Source organism: Brugia malayi, assembly GCF_000002995.4.
Source record: "Brugia malayi strain FR3 genome assembly, contig: Bm_v4_Chr2_contig_001, whole genome shotgun sequence".
Classification (NCBI taxonomy): domain Eukaryota; kingdom Metazoa; phylum Nematoda; class Chromadorea; order Rhabditida; family Onchocercidae; genus Brugia; species Brugia malayi.
The window spans coordinates 552,340-572,324 of NW_025062476.1; the positions used below are offsets into that span (position 1 = coordinate 552,340).

Consider the following 19,985-nt stretch of genomic DNA (forward strand, 5'->3'; position numbering starts at 1 on the left):
TTATATAAATTTTAATTTTTAACTGCCAATTAAAGCTTGAATGCTAATTTAGTAGATTTTGGCTTAAGATTTACAGATTACAGAAATTTTAAATTTGAAATTGACATATAAAAGTAGTAGTAGTTCGTTATGACCGGAATTAAATGTCAAGTATATAAAAGAGCATGAGGTTATTCTAATAGTGTTAAACTTCTCAAATAGCGTATTATATACATTTATTATATCTGTCGCAAATTTGCATTGGAAGCTTCCACGCAGTCAACTTTGTTTAATTTCATCTGTAGGCACCATTAATGGAAGACTGAATTATCAACTGCTTTATTATTATATTTTGTGATTATTACAGCTTACATATGTCTTTCTATTAAATTTACCTATTTGACCATCTATTATACATGTTAGAGATCATTGTAGATCATTATTTCATCGAAACTGGTAGTTCCTGGATTTCGATTTCAATCTTAAAATGAAGAAACTGGGAACTATAAATAAGACGAATCCAAAACAGGATGAACGTGTTTGGGTACCAGATGCTGCCGAAGGATTTGTGTTAGGTGTCGTAATTCGAGTAAGTTTTGAGGTAGAACTTTTGTCAGACAGTTTATTTTACAAAGTGTAATTTGAGCTTTCCCGTAGTAATTTTTATTGGTACAAATCAATTATAGTAATTTTTAAAATGAGATTATGTGAACTAAGCTTGATATTGTTGATTCAGCGATATTCATTCAGTTAAATATTCGACTTTTGTTGCTAATTTGATCATTTTATCTATGATTCTATGATTTGCTCCAATAAATAAAATTTTTGTGGAGAATATCTACTTCAGTTACACGTAAGCAAATCGAATAATAGGGAAATTGTGATGTGAAACAGTGCAGTACTTGCATTTGGGAGTTAAGAAAATTACGAATTAGATATCACTTTTAATTCTGAATCACTGTTGACGAAGGTTAACCTTGTTAAGTTCATGCAGGATAAGAGATTATTATGTGACTGTTTTTGAGGAGTGGTATCATTATGAAGTTAGCAAAGTGTTTTAGCTGAAATAAGTTGTCGTTATGTTGCAGAATGTAGCAGATGATCGTGTATTATTGAGAATTGAAGACACGGGTCGTGAAAAAACTGTGTGCCGGGAAGAGTTGCAATCTGTAAATCCTGCTAAATTAGATAAAATAGAGGATATGTCATCGCTTTCATATTTAAACGAAGCTTGTGTATTACACAATCTTCGGCAGCGATACTATTCATCGCTTATTTATGTAAGTTTGCGACAGTGTTTCTAATTATTTATGTAAACAGCTAATGCTAGTAGTAATTTATTGGAGGCTAACTGTTGAGGTTAAAGTTGCTGATATGCCAGTTGATAAGATAAAGGTCAAGAAATTCACTGCAGTGCATATCGTTTATATACCTTCTATCTGCAGACGTACTCCGGCTTATTTTGTGTTGTCATCAATCCGTACAAATGGATGCCTCATATCTATTCAGCAACAGTGATGAAAAGTTATCGTGGACGAAAGCGACACGAAGTACCTCCTCATGTGTTCGCTGTGACCGATTGTGCTTATCACGAAATGTTGCATCGTTCGTTTTTGTGAATTTATATGGTAGTGAAAGTTGTAGAAATCAGGAATGTAAAGATGAAGTACTAGGAGAATAAGTCTGAATTTTCTGAAATTTCAGAGCGAGAAGATCAATCCATTCTTTGTACAGGAGAATCAGGTGCTGGAAAAACGGAAAATACGAAGAAAGTGATCCAGTATTTAGCAGATATTGCAGGTGCTGGACGGCACATGCGCTCATCAGTTGGAAGGAGTCCTGGAAAGGTTGTGTTTCTCATGAAACTTTTTTTTTTCAGTGAAAATCTCTCTCAGATTTTCTGGAAAGATGTGAATTTACGCAAATTTTAATTTTTAGAAATTTTGGACTATGACAATGGGATTTCAGATCCAAAATTTTATTTATTATTGTTTGAAATTATTTATTTATATTTAATTTTTTTTTCTATGCAGAGTCAGTTGCCGATACCATTGCCATTGTCGCCTCTTTCGGAGAGCTCCGCATCTGTAGTAAGTTTTTTTTTTTTTCTTGTTATGATAGCAAGTGCTCTTTTCTGAGAAGAAAATATTAGATATTGAAAATATAGGGTCAGTTGGAAGATCAGTTGCTACTAGCGAACCCAATACTCGAGGCTTTCGGTAACAGTAAAACAGTTAAGAATGACAATTCTTCAAGATTTGTAAGTTAAACTTCTCTTTTTATTATTTGTGATTTCGACTGATTTCTGATAACTAGATGATCATTTTCTTAAAATTCGACTTTTTTTTACAATTTTCATTTCATTGTTTTACACCATTTTTCTTTTTTCTTTTACCATTATTTAGCGATTTTTATTTTTGTAGTTTCCTTTCTGTATGTAATTCGAAAATTGGAAATGAATCATTGTTTAATGTAGCTGGAAGATTTCAGATTTTTGATTTTTTTTTCTCTATAGGAAAATGAATTTTAGGAATAAAAGAAATCGATAGTTTTAGATTTTTCATCTTTATTTATTCGAAGTTATTAGTTCAGCTACTTAATTTTTTGTAGGGTAAATTTATCAGGATAAATTTCGACCAAAGTGGTTGTATATCTGGTGCAAATATCGAACATTATTTGCTGGAAAAGTCGCGTACTATTCGGCAAGCAACAAATGAGCGATCATTCCACTTTTTTTATCAATTATTGCTTGGTTCATCTGTTAACAAAAAAAGTATATTATTTTTTGAATATTTAACAGTGTTTAAATTTGGGTGTTCCGTATGATGGAAAACGTGTAAATCTATTAATCCAATTTGAAATGGCATATGAGTGTAGTAAAAACTGTTAACTGTTCTAGATCACCACTGTTCAGCTTTATGCTACATTTTATTGTGCCATGAATACTTCTAAGACGTTTTGTTATCAGTTTTTTAGAATATTTTCGTAGTGTCAGGATTATTTTTTGTTTTAATTAGAGTAAGTTTTGAGTATAAAACAAAAAGATAACCAATCATGCAGTGAATTTTCAATCTGATTTTGAAATAAAGCAGTTATTTTGCAGGCATGTTTTTAATGGATAATATCGACAGCTATCGTTTCCTTACTAATGGAAGTCTCATCATCCCGAATATTGATGATGCTTCCGAATTATCAACTACTTTGAATGCAATGAGAGGGATGGATTTTTCAGATGCAGACATCGATAGTAAGTTAAATCATCCAGTTTGAAATAGAAGATACTATATCCATTTTCCGGAATTGTAGTAAAAACTCTCAACTGTTCTGGATTGCTGTTTAGATTTATCTGCATTTCATTATTCTATGAATTACATCGTGAGATTTTCAAATATTTACTTCAGAAGGGTGAACATGATATTTAGCACTAACAGTGAAGTTGGACTTTAAATCTAGCAGTAACATTTCTTTGTTATTTGAAAATAATAGAACAGCTGAATTATTATTTCAGCAATTATGCGAATAACAAGTGCTGTTTTACTATTAGGAAACTTATCCTTTACTGAAGATCGTACTTCTGATCAAGCAATACTCGTCGATGACAGAGGTTTCGTTTCATTTTAATGTGCTTAATATTTTGATCGTTTACGTAGTCGATGTCTTTTTTTTTTTAGAATTTCGATGCTAACTGTGTCACAAGTTTGGTGTTAGATTTCTTTTCTTTTTTTATTCATTTCATCTTAATAAATTACTAATTTCAGTTGCTCAAAAAATATGTTGCTTACTTGGATTGCCAGTTTCGGATTTAGCAAAAGCATTTCTAAAACCAAGGGTAAAGGTCAGTGTGATTTTTCAGCTATTAGTCATACTCAGATATATTAGGTGTATATATAGCGCATGTGCATGCATGAAATCAAATTTCAGGTTGGTCGTGATTATGTGCATAAAGCACAAACCCGTGAGCAGGTTCAGTATGCGGTTGAAGCTATTGCAAAAGCAAGCTATGAAAGAATGTTTCGATGGCTGGTGACGCGGATTAATCGTTCTTTGGGGCGTTCTACAAGCAGTGGGACAACTTTCATCGGAATACTCGATATTGCCGGGTAAATTTTGAAGTTTTGATGGGTTTCTTCCAAAAAAAATCCATTTAATTATAAGAATGACATTGATTATAGAAAAATTACTAAGCATTGAAATCGGAGATATAAAGTATTCTGAAGTACTGTTAAGTTGCTATATTATCAGGTTTCATAAAACGTTTATATATCGTTTAACTAGAACCCTAAAAATTCTAATCCTTAATTTTTTAGTCATAAGCAGCAAAAAAAAAAAAAAAAATCAAAATTGTATTTATATGTGAAATATACATTCTTACACATAATTTTAGATTTGAAATATTCGATTTGAACACTTTCGAACAATTATGCATCAATTACACGAATGAAAAATTACAACAATTATTCAATAATACTATGTTCGTTTTGGAACAGGAGATATATCGAAAGGAAGGTATCGAATGGAGTTTTATTGACTTTGGCCTTGATTTGCAACCGACTATCGATCTTATTGAAAAAGTAAGCATTTTTAATGTATTATGGAATGTGACCTATTTGTATGGAAGTTTGGAACAAATGGAATTTTTTTGGTTAATATAAAATGAACAGTCTAGAAATTATTTCATACAAGTTGTATTGCTATGCTGATAGAATCTTAGTAGAGTGAATATGTTGCAAAATGCGTAAAATTCTTAATGACCATTTCTAGTGATGCGGAAAACCTTTCTGGTGCCCTAAAATTTGTCGGAAGGCGAACATCATTTCTGATAAAAAAGTATATAATCTGTTTATTTTTTTATAGCCATTAGGTGTTTTATCATTGTTGGATGAGCAGTGTATATTTCCGAAGTCAACTGACAAGTCATACGTGGAAAAATTGATTGCTAATCAGTCAAAACACCCGAAATTTATTGTGCCTGAATTCAGGACGAAGTCTGATTTTGCTATTGTTCATTATGCAGGCCGTGTAGATTATTCTGCAGGTAATTTGCACAGGGATGATTATATGTGAGGTGTTTGCAGTAAACTGAAATTTTAGCCATATAACTTTTTTGGAATAAATCAGTCAGTTTTATAAATTAAAAATTTATGTTTTGTAGATCAATGGTTAATGAAAAATATGGATCCACTGAATGATTCGGTTGTGTTTTTACTTCAAAATTCGGGAGATCAACTTGTAGCAGAAATGTGGAAGAATGGTCTGTTCTTCTGGATGTTTTAAATAAGTTACTTTTTGAATCTTATGGATTTGGGAAAGCATTCAAAATGATTACTACTACTGAACACTAAACCTGAACAATGCCTTCAAAGAATTGTACTATCCCCGTCAAATAGTATCATTTATTCGAATTTGAATCAATTCACACTGCAAATTATGATTTTTTTTTAAAATCTAACGTTCTGTTCTTATTTTTAATATTATTATAGCAGAATTTGCAAGTCTGGGTATGACTGATCAAACCGATTACGTATTTGGCGCACGAACAAAACGAGGAATGTTTCGCACGGTCGGACAAACGTATAAAGAACAGCTGTCACGACTAATGAAAACATTGCAGAATACTTCTCCCCATTTCGTTCGATGCATTATTCCAAATTATGAAAAAAAGGTAAAACACTCAAAAAATCAAACTGGCACTTACTGTGGTATTTGAGTAATGTGATTTACTTCTCATCAAAAATGATTAGATCATGTTTTTGTCGAAGGTGTTTTAGGATCAGTATCGTTGGTTAAAGATGCTTTAAGACCAATTTTATAGTGAAGTTTTATTCAACGAAATGCATTTGTAACCACTTTTAGGCTGGTGTCATTAATGGGACCTTAGTATTAGATCAACTTCGTTGTAATGGTGTTTTGGAAGGCATCCGTATTTGTCGACAGGGCTATCCAAATAGAGCGCCGTTTCATGACTTTCGCAGGCGATACGAATTGCTCGTTGATCGTGGAACTATTCCTCCTGGTTTCTTGGATGGAAAGGAAACTGTTAAGTATGAGTTTTTTTCAGCGTTGATCTTAAAATCTATTCTTTTTTCCTTCATCATTTTTATGTCAATTAACTTCGATGATAATGAGTAATACTTGAAATTCATGTTATTCATGAATGAAATGACATTCTTTTAGACGAATTCTTGCTGCACTGGAAGTGGATGCAAGTCTCTTTCGTATCGGTCAGTCAAAAGTATTTTTGCGATCTGGTGTTATTGCTGCCTTAGAAGAAATGCGTGATAAAGAGTTACAACATTTTGTAATTCAGTTTCAAACCTGCTGTCGTGGATATCTTGCTCGTCGTGCTTTTAAGAAACTTTTGCAGCAAGTTTCTGCAATTCGGATAATCCAAAGGAACGGTTTAGCATGGTCGCGTTTGAAAGATTGGAACTGGTGGAGGTTGTTTGCTAAGGTTTCCTAGATTTTGAATCATTTCATAACGGTAGCAGAGCTTAAATTTTGACAAAGAATGCATTTGGAATTCTCTTTTCTACTTATAGATTTTTCATTGCATTAAGCTGGTAAACATAATTTTTATTTGTATCTTTTTAAAGGTGTAGTTGATGATAAGTTATACCCTTTTAAGGTTAAACCTCTTTTGGAAGTTACTGCAAGTGAACAAGCCATAGCTGCGAAGGAATCGGAATTGAAATCTCTACGAGATACACTGCTGCAAAAGGAATATACTTTGTCGGATTATACGACTCGCATTGAACAGGTTAGGTTTTTGGGGTTTTATTATTTGAATATGAAAAGAGAAAACAGTAGATTAGGCAATTTTTTAACGAGAATATAAATTCCAGTTTGTTAAATACATCACGTCCAGGCATAGTGAAGAGTTTTGTAAATTTTCTTGAAGTTTATCCGGGTTAATAAAACGTTGATTTTTTTTATTTTGCAAAATTTTTTAGCTAGCAAATGATCGTGCTGAATTGCAAAAATTACTGGAAGAGGAAAGCGTAGAGAAAACGGAAATAGAAGATATGAAAGATCAGTTGGTATCCGTGAAAATGCAACTGGAGAAACAGGTCGAAACTTTCAGACAGAAATTTGAAGAAAAGGAAGCTGAATATGTTTCCGTCTCTGCAGAATGTAAAAAACTACAGGTATTTTTTTATATATTCAAATTATTCGAAAAATTATTTGTTTTTGATATCCAAATTATTGAAAATCTTTGACTTTTCATTACATTTTTTTTTTGTTGTTGAAATCTTCAATTTTATGTATCTATTCATTTGCGCACCCAGATTTTTTCTAAAAATGATCAATTAAGTTTTGAACTTTTATAGCTAATTTAGCTATGGTTTCTTTCAATTTGTATCATATTATTAAAATGTTTCAGGATGATGCGGCAACTCTTCGAGATCAACTTTGTGAGGGAAATAGAAAATACGAACAGTTACAACTGTCTTACACCTCTGTTGACCAAAAGTTGAGAAATATCACCTTAGAGAAGGATCAGTGTTTTGAAACAAATGAAAAGGTTATAATTTCTAATTTGAAAAATTTATGAAAACTTACTGATTTCATCTATTCACTCATTTTTTCAGATGTCAAAAGAAAAGATATTGCTTGAGGGGAGACTTACAACTGCTACTGAAAAAATTGTTGCCGAAGAAGAACGAAATCGACAGAGTGCTAAATTAAGAGCGAAATTGGAAACAAAAATAGCAGATTATGAAGAGGAAAATGCAAAAATCAAGAAGGTTAGAAAATCCATAATAACAAGCGCAATAGCTACAATCTATCGTTTTGTATCCTATCGTGAACTTAGTGGTTCTATCTCTTTTCATTTAAATAAACTTCTGCTCTAAATGATCTCTTCATTTATAGTTACATAGCAAAAGCAAAAATATTAAATATTTTAAATACTGACTTTGAAGTTGCCTATGGATAGGATGCTTTATTTTTATATAACTTAAATTATCTCTTCATTTATTTTTTGTCAATCCAGCATATCGAAGTGACGGAAGCAGCAAACCAAAAACTTAGCACAGAAATTCGAGGTATTCGAGACGAGAATGAGGGACTTTTAATGAAGTTAAACGAGTTAAGTGCTCAACTTCAAAAAAAGGATGAAGAACTCATTGCTATTCTTACACGGTATTTCATATTTATTTATTTAATCGAGCTACTGAACTTTTATTATCAACAACTTGTTGTTTTAGAGTGATTTATTTGTCATTTTCATTCTCTGTTATATTTCATTTATTATTTGTTTCACTTTATCCTTGCTGATTTCGTGTATTAGTTTGAATTTAAAATTTCTGACTTTGTTAAGTCATTTGGACTTCGGTTATATAATGATTAGATTTTTTATTTAGAAGCGATGAAGAGCAGTCACAAAAACAAAATTTGATGCGACAGACAAAAGAATTAGTGTTGGAATTACAAGAAGTTAAAGAAGATTTGGAAAATGAGAAAAATTTGAGGTATGAACTAATTTTTCGATGGACAGATTTTTTTAAAAGAATCTTGTAGATTGCTAGGAATTTCTCACTTCTTTATGAATTCGAAAATTTTTGATTCTAGAAATAGAACAATTTTGAATTCTTTGCTAGTATTTTTTACAGAATAAAATCAGAAAAGGGAAAACGAGATTTTATGGAAGAATTAGAAGCACTGAAGCAGGAATTAATGGAATCACAAGATAAAACACAAGCTAATGTGGAATTACGAACTGAACGTGAGAAGCAGTATTTGTCGATTAAAGTGTGTTTATTCATTTAAGCGAAAAAGATTTTAACTACGTCGACATATAAATCGACCTAAGCAACTTGAAGGAAGCTTATAGTTTTTTCTTTTTTTACTTTCAAAACTTACAGAAAGAGCTTGAGGAAGCAGCTACACAACATGAGCAAAATATTGCACAATTGAAAGCTAAGCATTCACAACAATTGGATTCTATTAGAATCGAGAATGAGCAATTAAAAAAACAAATGCAGCAGGTTTCTTCTATATTGTGACAATATAGCATTTTTTTTAGATGCTTGTGTTCTATATTATTTTGATCCGGAATGTCGGGTTCATGTAGAAACTTCATAAATTTCTTACTACCATAAGAAAATGACGATTTGGAGAACATATGAATTATTCTATCGTTATGTTTTAGGTAATTAAAACAAAAAACGGCATGGAAAATGAATTGCAAGATAAAATCGCCATAATTCAGCGCAATCAGTCTGCTTATTTGGAAAATGAACGGAAAAAAAAGAACGTTGAAAATTTATTGAATGAGTGGCAAACGAAGGCTCGAGACGCTGAAAAAAATGCTACAGAATTAAAATCTGCTCTGATAAAAGTGAATCTTTTATGAATCGTCATTTATTAGAAATATTTGTGTGTGCAAAATTGTCGAATAATACAATCGTATTTCTTATGCATTTCCTTTCAGGAAGGTTGTATATAAAGGAAGATTATATAACATGGTTTTATTATTTTTTCCATTTTTTTATACTTATTGGTTTTTTATGGAAAATCTATTTTCTTTTATAAATTTAGGTACAGTCAGAGGTTGAAAGACTCACTCAGGAACTGGAAAGCAGTGAAAACGTTGTTTTAATTTTGCATAAGAAAGTGGCAGCTGCAGAAACTCAGGTCTGTTTTCATGTCAAAATTATTCTGTTGATTCAATTTTATCACAAAGAAATCAAACAACATTTTCTGCACATTATGTTGTGGTGACCTTTTTGCTGTTTATTTAAATACTTTATTAGGAAACTCCTCAAAGAAATTCATCGATGCAATTGGATGTCTATAATTTGGCATATTAAAAGAAGGCTGGCTTTTCAGATCACTGATTTAAGCGACTCGATCAATTTAGAAAAGTCTCAAAACGAAGCACTTCGGGCAAAGTTACGAATTCAAGATGATGAATTAGAAAGTTTGCAGGAAAATAAAGAGCGTGATGAATTTACCATTGAGAAATATGAAAAGGTTTGATATGATTTGGGAATTTATAATTGTAGAGTATTGTATTATTATAGGTATTCACAGTTGTAGGATAATTAATCTCTGACCGTTCAAAATTATAAACTGAAAAAAAGTAAAAACTAGGACTTCTGGCCATATAAGTGCTATCAATAAATTCTGAGATTTATAATTACTTGAGGGACAGTTGAATTTCTCATTGTTTTATTGGTAAATAAGCATCACATTACAAAGCAATTTGCAGGAAATAAATTCTCTTAAGCAGCAACTGACTGATACAAAAAAGATGAACGATGAGAAGTTACTTCTACAAACCGAAGAGTTACGTAAAAAACTGACCAAAGAGTTGGAAACTTATAAGAAGGAGCTAGAACAAAGTGAGTATGCTCGTGCTCGAAATGAGAAAGCTAAAGAAAAATTGCTACAAGAGGTAAACCGATCCTCTTCATCTTCAGTTCTTAAATTTAGTAAAAATTTTATTATCGTTGTGAAACAGTAACAGCATTTTTTAATGAATACATTTTTAATTATTATCTATAATTAAGAAGAAATTGATATCCTGCAGAAAATTTTTTAGTTAGCCCGAATAGAATGTAAATGAGTAGTGGCTAACGTTTTTTAGCTTGGTTGTCTTTGAATATCACTCGGATATTCTGGATATTTTAATTAGTTAACAGCTTACTGTAATATATGGATGTCTTCCCAGTCTTCTAAATTTCCTATTTCCAGTGTTAACTTTTCGCCACATGTACGGTTTTCCTTGAAACCTAATGTCTTTTCTTTCTTTTTATTTAGCGAGACTTTACATTTTTAAATGGATTCAGACTTGTCGTTTATCAGTGAAATTGTAATTCTATTTATGGAATTTGAAAAAAAAAAAATTATAGTAGAGGATCAAATTTTTTTATAGAATGAAGATATGCTAAATGATCTGAATAGATTACGGTTCAATGTACGTGAAATGGAAAAGAAACAACGAAAATTTGATCAAGTGCTTGAAGAAGAAAAATCAAATGTGACAAAAGTTAGTGCAGAAAGAGATAAGCTGGCACAAGAGGTATCTCTAAAATTATTCTGCAAAGATTTAGCAGTTTCCAGAGAATAACAGTGGAATAACAGCCGCAAAATAATCGTCCTATTTAAATAGTTTCTCTAGTGAAATATGAATATGAGTAACAACAGATAAAGTGTGAGTCCCGTTCTCGATTGCAAGATATAAGTGGGAATTCAATTTAGGTATGTAAATAAATAATGGTGGAGGATCAGATTCGCAATAACTTTTAGTTGTATTTTGATGATAGATATTAATGAAACAGGCAAGTTAGAGTAGACGTCTTTTGAGTGTTTTTGGATTATAATTTTTTTGTCTTTGAGATGACTTAAAATTTGTATGCTTAAAGCTTCGTGATCATGAATCAAATTCACTGGTGGTAGCAAAGGAAACTGATTTTCTTAAAAGTCGAATTGCTGAACTGGAAAACATTCGAAATACACTACAATTGGATCTCGATAATGCTGTAAATTTTGCGTACATTAAATAATACCGAAGTTTTTTCAGATTATACATTACATTCACACTTATGAATCTTTGATTTTGTTCATTAATGTTCATTAAAATTAATATGAATTTGCGAAAATCCGAGTTACCTAATGGTTTTGTTCGATATATGTTGTTCATCTGTTTTTCTGGAACTGCATTCAATTGCTCGATATAATTCATATATTTCAGGTTACCATGAAGGACGATACTGGTCGCAGTGTTTTAGAACTTGATCGAATGAAGAGACAATTAGAGATTGAATTAGCAAACGCAAAAGAGACGATTACCGAATTAGAAGATAATCTTCAGCTTACTGAAGATGCAAAACTGCGGTTAGATGTGACGCTACAGGCGACGAATGCCGAACTTGAAAAAATTCGCAATGGTAAAGAGCGAGATGACGATGAGCGTCGTAAAGTGATGTTGCGAAAGGTTTTTAAGATTGGTTTTAAAATAGGGAAATGCGAAAATTAGGAACGTTAATGATTTGTAACGGCATTTCTAAGGTATTTCTACTTTTTAGTATTCTTAATATTTCTTAAGAATAAAGATTATAATAAGTTCAGGAAATCAGTTAGCTTTTGCTACTGAATTTGAGCTATTAAGAACTTGTTTCCAGCTTGGTGATCTGGAAACTGAATTGGATTCGGAACGCCGCGCTAAGCTAATTCTGGTGCAACAAAAGCGTAAATTAGAAACCGATCTGCACCATTCATTGGAACAACTGGAAGCTATTACTACTCAAAAGGAGGATTTTTCACGTCAGCTTCGGAAATGCAGTTTACATTTAAAAGATTTGCAATCGGAAGTAGAAGAGTCGAAAGAAGCGAAAGATGTGGCATTGCTGCGAACGCAGGATATGGAGAAAAGGTAAGAAAAAATATTCATTTTGTGGGTCGAGAGGGAATAAAAATTGAACTGAATCCGGATTATATTTGTATTTAGCTGCGATGTTTTTATCAATGTTATCAATGCTTCCTTTTCTTCTACTTTTATGGATTGCGATCATAGAAAAAATGTGGGCTTTTTTTTTTCAAGATTGAAATCGTTAGAAGATGAATTGGCAAGAGCAGCGGAAACAAACATGCAATTAGCTGCAGATAGGCGGCGTGCAGAAAGAGAAAGAGATGATGCTGTCGAAGAGCTTAGTGTTAAAAGTGGCTTGATGAGTGCTGAAGATAAGAAGAGATTGGAAACGAAAATTTATGAGCTGGAAGAATTGCTTGAAGAAGAACAAAATAACACCGAATTGGGCAATGACAAACTTAAAAAAGCTCAAATTCAAGTAAATATTTTGCCTAAAGAAGTTGGTTAAGTGTGACCATAAATAAGGAGTGGAATGTCATTCTTTTTTTCTACTTTAATGGGTTCTGGGTTTATTTTTTTAGATTTTGCAGAACTGGTTCTTTGCTTTTGTGAACGTATATGTTTCCTTATTAACTCAACTTCTGCTTTGATTTATTAAGCAATATTGAGCAAAAAGTTTGCAGCTGGAAACACTGACGACAGAATTGGCAGCTGAACGTTCATTGTGTGAAAAATTAGAAGCAGATAAACAAAACTTTGAAAAACAGTGTAAAGATTTAAAAATGGCAGTAAGTTTTTATTCATTACGCTTGCGAAATATAGCTGTCAGTAATTCTTATCAAATGCTTTATCAAATTCAAACTTCAGTTAGAAGAAATGGATAATGACATGCGAACACGTAACCGAGGACAAATTGCTGCACTAGAAGCGAAACTTCAAGCAGCAACTGAACAGTATGCTCAAATGGAACAGGAACGAAATACAGCCAATCGACAGGTTATTTCTAACTTATTTGAACTTATCAAAAAGTGTTCTTGAGTGTTTTTTTTTGTCGAACGCATTTTCAAGTATCCTTATTTTTCACACTGAAGTTTTATGTAAACATTGATCATGCCACAATAATTGTCAGAATTGTTATTTCTTTCTTGCTTATGAACAAATGGCTGAGTGTTGCGTGAAGTTCTTATCTGTTGAATGTTGCACTGAATTTTTTTTTTTTTAAATGGTAAGCTTTGCAGATTCGACGTATGGAGAAAAAGTTGAGTGATACACTGATGATGAATGAAGAAGAGAAGCGAAATATAGAACAATTGAAGGAAACCGTAAGCTTAGTATATTTACTAAGGAATCTCAATAAATTTAGTTTGTTGTAGGTTTGGTTTTCTTTTTTAAACTTCGAATTTTTTTCGTCAATCAGCATAGAAAAATAATAATTTTAGGCAGATCGTGCAATAGCACGTCATCGTCAGATGCGTCGACAAATCGAAGATTTAGAAGAGGAAGCCTGTCGTGAAAGATCGAAGTGTCGACAGTTGCAAAGAAGTATTGATGATCTAAATGAAGCCAATGAAACACTAACTCGAGAAAATGCTCAATTAAAAAGTTTAGCAGCACTTGCACGACGTTCTGGACTGAATCGACCAAGTACTTCACGTTTTGGTAGTAAGCATACAGTTTATTTTATTGAAATGTGTGACAAAGGGCGAAAGTTTTTCATAACTATCTTGTTCTGATGTTGAAATATACACTTATCTGTAGAATTATAAAAAAATCTTAGTATGAAATAAAACAACTAAAATATTATGCATAGATATGGTGTTGTACACTAAATTCTACTGCAGTGAGTACATAGTGAATCATGGCAGTTTCGGTTTTTTCTTTTTCGAACTAATCTTTTCAACATTTCATTTTTGGTCCAACTTGATAGCTTTATTATTATAGGTGAGACAGACAGTATTGGACGTGGCACTCGAAGTTTTGGTGGTGATAGTACTGATTTATTGCGGCCGAATTCAGGATCTACAGCAGGATCTTATATTGGAGATGATCCAGATCTTACTGCTAGTTAATTCAATTTGAATTCTTGCTTTTTGCACTTGTATTATCAATTCGGTTCTGAGTCTTCACTTTTTTTTTTTTTAATTTCGTGAAGGAAAAAGCGACTCACTCTTCTTTTTCTGGAATGTCTTATACAAGGAGATTAAATCACTTTCATGCCGCTTTATATTTAATAAAATATATAGCGCAGAATTTTAGCTTTGTTGTTACAACTTCGCAATTCATTCCATTTTACTTGTATTTGATGTATCAGTTGTTCTGGTTTAATTTAGCACTGTTTTCATTTAGTGTAATTTCCAAGCAACCCATTGAAATGTGTTCGAGGCAAAATATGTGTTGTATATCATTCCTATATCATTCCTTGAATAGAAACGAAAATGATATGAGAAGGAAGAAAGAGTATTGCATGGTTTTTACTACGTTTTAAAAGCACATATCTTCTATAATTTTTTGTCGTGAAAAGAGAGAATATTGAAAATATGAGTTAAATTTTAGATGGTAAGGATTGATAATTTATTGGGAAATGAAAAGTAATCCTTGTTAGCTCTTTAGGGTGAAGATCTGAAGTGCGAAGCAAATATGCTATTGAAAGCTGTTTTCACTTTTTAGTTTTTAGATTTGATATGTTCGAAATTTTTATTTTTTTTTTTTAAAATCATCAGCTTTCAACCTTGAGACGATCAAGAGTCACACATTCTTGATGCTACTTGCTATTTTATAATTAAAATTCAAAGTGATAGGTCAAATTCCAGTTTTTTTTTTTTTTGATTTCGAAATTTTAGAAATGTTACTGACTTTGTTGTTGACTGTTTATTGTAGACGATAATGCCACATGTACTGTTTATTCATATATTTTGCATACTTTCGTGATCTTTTCCATTTATGACATTTGTTTTTCAGCGGGTAGCATTTTATTCTTAATGATAACAGTTGCATTTCATTTTGTGAAATCTTTTATTGGTGAAATGTTGAGGTAGTGAATTTTATACATTGATTTTAATACGTTGTCTATTGAAAGCGAAATTTGTAGTCTTTTCGTTGAAAAATATTGTATGATTTCTTTGTTTTTATTCGTTCAACTTAGTATACTCTGTATAATATTGCAAAAAAGAAAAAAGATGAGTACAAAACATTTTTATCTTTCCAGACGTCTCTGAATTCAAAAAAGTCTAATTCTGCTTCATATAACTTTCCATTTGATCGCATTTCATTGGGAAAATTTAGTTAATATCAAAATTTAGATTTTACCGAGTTTATTCTTTGATGGAATATTTTATTTTTAAACTTGTTGCTAGGCAGGGTCTTTGATAGAGTAGAAATGGTCTTCTCAAGATTAACTTTAATTTTAATAGCTCATAAATTATTAACATTGTGATTATCGATTGATGAAGCACTTGATTTCTCATCATTTTTTGAAAACTATAAAATGGCATAATGCTGATTTGCATTTTCGTTTTAATTACGAACAAGTAATTCGTCTTATTTACTCTAAAGAAATAGAGAAAAGAAAACGATTAAAATTAATTGGTGTTATCAGTAGGAATGGTTTTAGCATGAAATTAAAATTGAAGTTATTCAATTTGCTAAAAACAAATGTTTACTGAAACACAAATTCATTGTTCAATTATATGGCAATTATCTAACTTGAATAAATCAATGGATAATAGTTCAGGTTTATAAATCATTGCTAAATTAAAAATTACCAATTAAACAATTCATTTCTTTTACTGAATTCGAAAGTGATTTTTTTAAATGTGCATTAATGATTTAATCAATACAGAGCAAATGATATTGAAGAAGAAATAAGTTTTAATTTTTTTCATAAAGGAGAATCTTGGTTTTCCAATTTCCAAATTGTAAGCCTTCAAATTTTGGAATTTGAAACAAAAAATTCGAAATATTATGATTCATTCACACATATGAAACGAATTAAACATACATATTTTAATAGCAATAAATTAGCAAGATCATATTATGATGCATCTTTTTGCTGATTAGCTGAATTAAATTATCATTTTACTTTTATCGAAAATTAAAATTTGAAAATGAACGAAATATTTTTGCAAATTTTGCGACCAATTAAACTGAATGAAAGAATATGATAATTACTATGTAAACAAGCAATAACTGATAAGTAATATTTTATAACTTTCAGCAAACAAAGTATCATGACAAGAGCTTAGCAGATTAAAAGCATTGATTGATTATAACAATTGCATGATAAGTGATAATAGTGATAATGATAATGATGATTATATGAAATTATGATCTGCTATTTATAACTCAATTTCCTTTTGTTGATTAATATTTGCTTTTTCTGCTTTTGCTACCAAATTTTTTGCATTTGATCGTTCAGCACTATCAGCTGGTTGCAGTGGTTTCTGTTCATTAACAATCATTAATGAATCGTCTGCTTTAGCTCCTTCCAAAATTGTTGATTGCTTATCTTTCATTCCGGTTTCCGAATTTAATTGCTCAGCACTATGAGCAGGTTGTAAGCATGTTTGTTTATTAACAGTCATTAATGAATCTTGAGCTTTTAATGTTGGAAATGTCGATGATGACTTTTGCATAATAGTTGGTGTCGATAATGTTTGACTTTTTGAGTCTAAAAAAAGTAGAAACTAATTACTTTAAATTAGTTTGAATTTGATCTGATCAAATTATAAATTTTTATTATGAAAGAGATTATATATATATTATAAAAATCAAATTATAAATTTTGATAGCAATTTTGTAGTACATTAAATCATTTTTTTTTTTCCTTACAAATCGTATGTGTGTAAAATAAAATAATTAAAATAAATTTTTTCCTTCGTTTTTTGTTTTGTTTTTTTAAAAAAAAATTTATAATAGAAATTAAAAATTTTATTACCGGTAAGTGTTAATGAATCTTTAATATCTGTTGTTTCAAGTTCATCTGATGAATGTTGCATTTGATCATGCATCATGATAACATTTGCTTCTGTCACATTTTTTATTTTATTTTGAGGCTAAATTAAAAAGAAAAAAAAACAGAAACAAAGAATGTTTATATTAATTAAGAAATATTAATATAAAAATTTGAAAAAAATATTTATTATTAAATTTATTCTAATAGGTTCATTTTTTCCCTGTGAACTTTTGAGATTTGAATGTGAAAAATTCTTCCCATCTAATATTTAATTAATTAAATTCTTAAAAATGATAAAATTTAAATGATTTTATTAATTTAATAGCAAATGAATAAAAAAATAATGCTACTGAAAATTCCGTTTTTTTAATTGCTGTTTTTGTAGCATATATTTCACGATCATCAGATGCAATATCTCTTTCGTCTTGTTCATTTGTTAATGATAATTGAATTTTCATTTCTTTACTTGGTAATGAATGCTTCAATCTTTTTCTTCTACAAGTATAAATTCATTTAAATTTCAATTATCAATTTGAAAATCGTAATTTCATCGCATAGCTTTGGTCAAAAATTGTAAACAAAAATACAAAATGAAAAAAAGATTGAAATTAAAAAAAAAAAAAAAGTTTTCAGAATGAGCTATGAATGAGTTTTAAAATAAAGTTTTTAAAATCAGCTATGAGTAAATTTAAATAATTTTGATAGTGTAAAGATTAATTAAATCAAAGATTGATAAAAAATGAAAAAAAAAAAAGAAACTTTTTAATGAATAAAAAATAAATGAAAACCTTTGTGGCTTCGAATGTACTTTTATCTCGGGAATTTTGCTATCAAAAGGCTAAATGTAGAATGAATTGATAAAAAAATTTTTAATCAAGAAAGAATGAATATGAATGTGATAAGCTATGAAATTGATCCAATCTTCTCTAATTGATTTATTGATTGATCTATATTAAATCAAAAATATTGCATGCAAAAAATTTTCAATAATCATTCAAAATTAATTTATTATTCTTTTAAATTTCAAAATTGAAAAAAAAAAAAAAAAAAAAAAACGAAATTAATCTCTTATCCATTTTTTATTAATTCATAAGAAATTTTTTTTTTTTGCAAATTAATTTACCTTATCAGCTTTACGACGAATTGCCATAATTTGACAGGCTAATTTGATAAGTTGCATGATAACAAAAATGATAACAACTACGATAAGAAATATAATTGCTACTCGTAATGAATGATGAGCTGAACTAAGTGCCAAAATATCATCATCACTTAAATGATCATTACTCAATAATACATTTGAAAGTGGTGACATTTCCTAAAAAAGAAAGAAGAAAAGAAAATTGATGCAAATAATTGATAAATAATTTAAATTTAATTAATACTAAAAACTTTTTTAATTTAAAACATATGTTTAAATTTAATATTTAATATGTATAGAATGAAGAAAAATGAAAAAAGTAAACATTGAGAATTATTAGAAAAATTATAATTAGTATTCGATGTTTTCTTTTTTTTTTGATAATTATAATAATTATATTAATTAATAACCGTTCTCTCTCTCTCTCTCTCTTTCTCTCTCTCACTCTCTCTGTCACATTTTTTTTTTTTTTTTTTTTTTTTTTTTTTTTCTAAACTATTTTACAAACTATTATTATAATTAAAATGAAACAATTAAATGATTTATCACAAAACAGAACTAACTTTATTTTAATACAACCAATAATGATTGATGTAAAATTTGACAATGATAACGAATAAAATTTGAGTGATTATTTTATAAATGTAAATTTACTATCATAAATTGTTTTATAGTTAAAATATAAATTAAAAACAAAATCAAAATATTTATTCAAAAATATAAGGATAATACATTATTTCATTCATTTTATTATGTGCATTTGTTGTAGAAAGGTTAAATGTTATCTTCTATATGATGACATTTAACCCTTATATGATGACATTTAACCTTTATATGGTGACATTTAACCTTTTTGTGATGACATTTAACCTTTGTATAATAACATTAACCCTTTATGTGATGACATTTAACCCACATATGATATTTATTTCCATATAATAGCAAAATTGTTTTGAAATCTCAATAAATGCATTGAGAATTTGTCAACAATAATATTTGTCACATTCTTTTAGTACAAATACACAAAATGAGGAATTAATTAAATTTTAACTTTAGGAAAGGTAACTGCTTTTTTTGCATTGAAATAGTTTGCCAACATTTTATCGGAAAAGTTTTTTCTTTTTTTGAAATTAATTTTATTAAAGTACTACTATATTTGTCGCATAAAAAAACAAAATTTTAAAATTATATTGAATTCATTTATCAATAGGAAATAAAAAATAAATAATTATGAAATAAATAATATTTTTAAATTCCATCGGTTTTCCAATTTTTTATCATTTATATTTTAACATTTTTATCATCTGAGACTTTTATCACTTATCATTTATCACATTCTCTAATAGAAATATGCAAATGATATTCACTGTATTTTATTTTATTACAATTTAAGTTTAGATATATTCACTAAATACTCAAATAAATTTCAGATATTTTATCTAATTAACAAAAATTCATAGTATCCTTACTGTGAACTAATAAAAAAAAAGTTAAGAAAAACTCTGGAAAATTGAAAGGAATAGAGAGAGAGAGAGAGAGAGAGGGAGAGAGAGAGAGAGAGAGAGGAAGTGTTAAAGACAGAAAGAGAGGGAGAACAA

General features: G+C 29.7%; 2 protein-coding genes across 2 annotated transcripts; one reads left to right on the forward strand and one right to left on the reverse strand.

Moving 5' to 3' along the window:
- Positions 1 to 466: 466 nt before the first annotated feature.
- Positions 467 to 14,364, forward strand: Bm10243 (Myosin tail family protein; the record flags this gene model as incomplete). The annotated part of the gene is made up of 39 exons (XM_001898546.2): positions 467 to 568; positions 1,068 to 1,259; positions 1,425 to 1,584; positions 1,684 to 1,826; positions 2,013 to 2,069; positions 2,147 to 2,239; positions 2,590 to 2,752; positions 3,083 to 3,226; positions 3,488 to 3,583; positions 3,738 to 3,814; positions 3,901 to 4,079; positions 4,364 to 4,550; positions 4,834 to 5,014; positions 5,132 to 5,230; positions 5,460 to 5,641; positions 5,833 to 6,020; positions 6,154 to 6,430; positions 6,605 to 6,736; positions 6,930 to 7,124; positions 7,361 to 7,501; positions 7,569 to 7,724; positions 7,973 to 8,121; positions 8,343 to 8,450; positions 8,592 to 8,730; positions 8,844 to 8,966; positions 9,131 to 9,319; positions 9,520 to 9,615; positions 9,811 to 9,954; positions 10,193 to 10,378; positions 10,859 to 11,005; positions 11,349 to 11,465; positions 11,678 to 11,920; positions 12,108 to 12,358; positions 12,527 to 12,773; positions 12,979 to 13,083; positions 13,163 to 13,291; positions 13,534 to 13,617; positions 13,735 to 13,957; positions 14,237 to 14,364. The coding sequence occupies 39 exons, from the start codon at positions 467 to 469 to the stop codon at positions 14,362 to 14,364; spliced, it is 5,952 nt and encodes a 1,983-aa protein (XP_001898581.2).
- A 2,265-nt stretch (positions 14,365 to 16,629) lies between these two features.
- Positions 16,630 to 18,561, reverse strand: Bm10242 (Uncharacterized protein; the record flags this gene model as incomplete). The annotated part of the gene is made up of 5 exons (XM_001898547.1): positions 16,630 to 16,961; positions 17,229 to 17,346; positions 17,597 to 17,741; positions 18,035 to 18,084; positions 18,370 to 18,561. The coding sequence occupies 5 exons, from the start codon at positions 18,559 to 18,561 to the stop codon at positions 16,630 to 16,632; spliced, it is 837 nt and encodes a 278-aa protein (XP_001898582.1).
- Between the last annotated feature and the right edge of the window lie 1,424 nt (positions 18,562 to 19,985).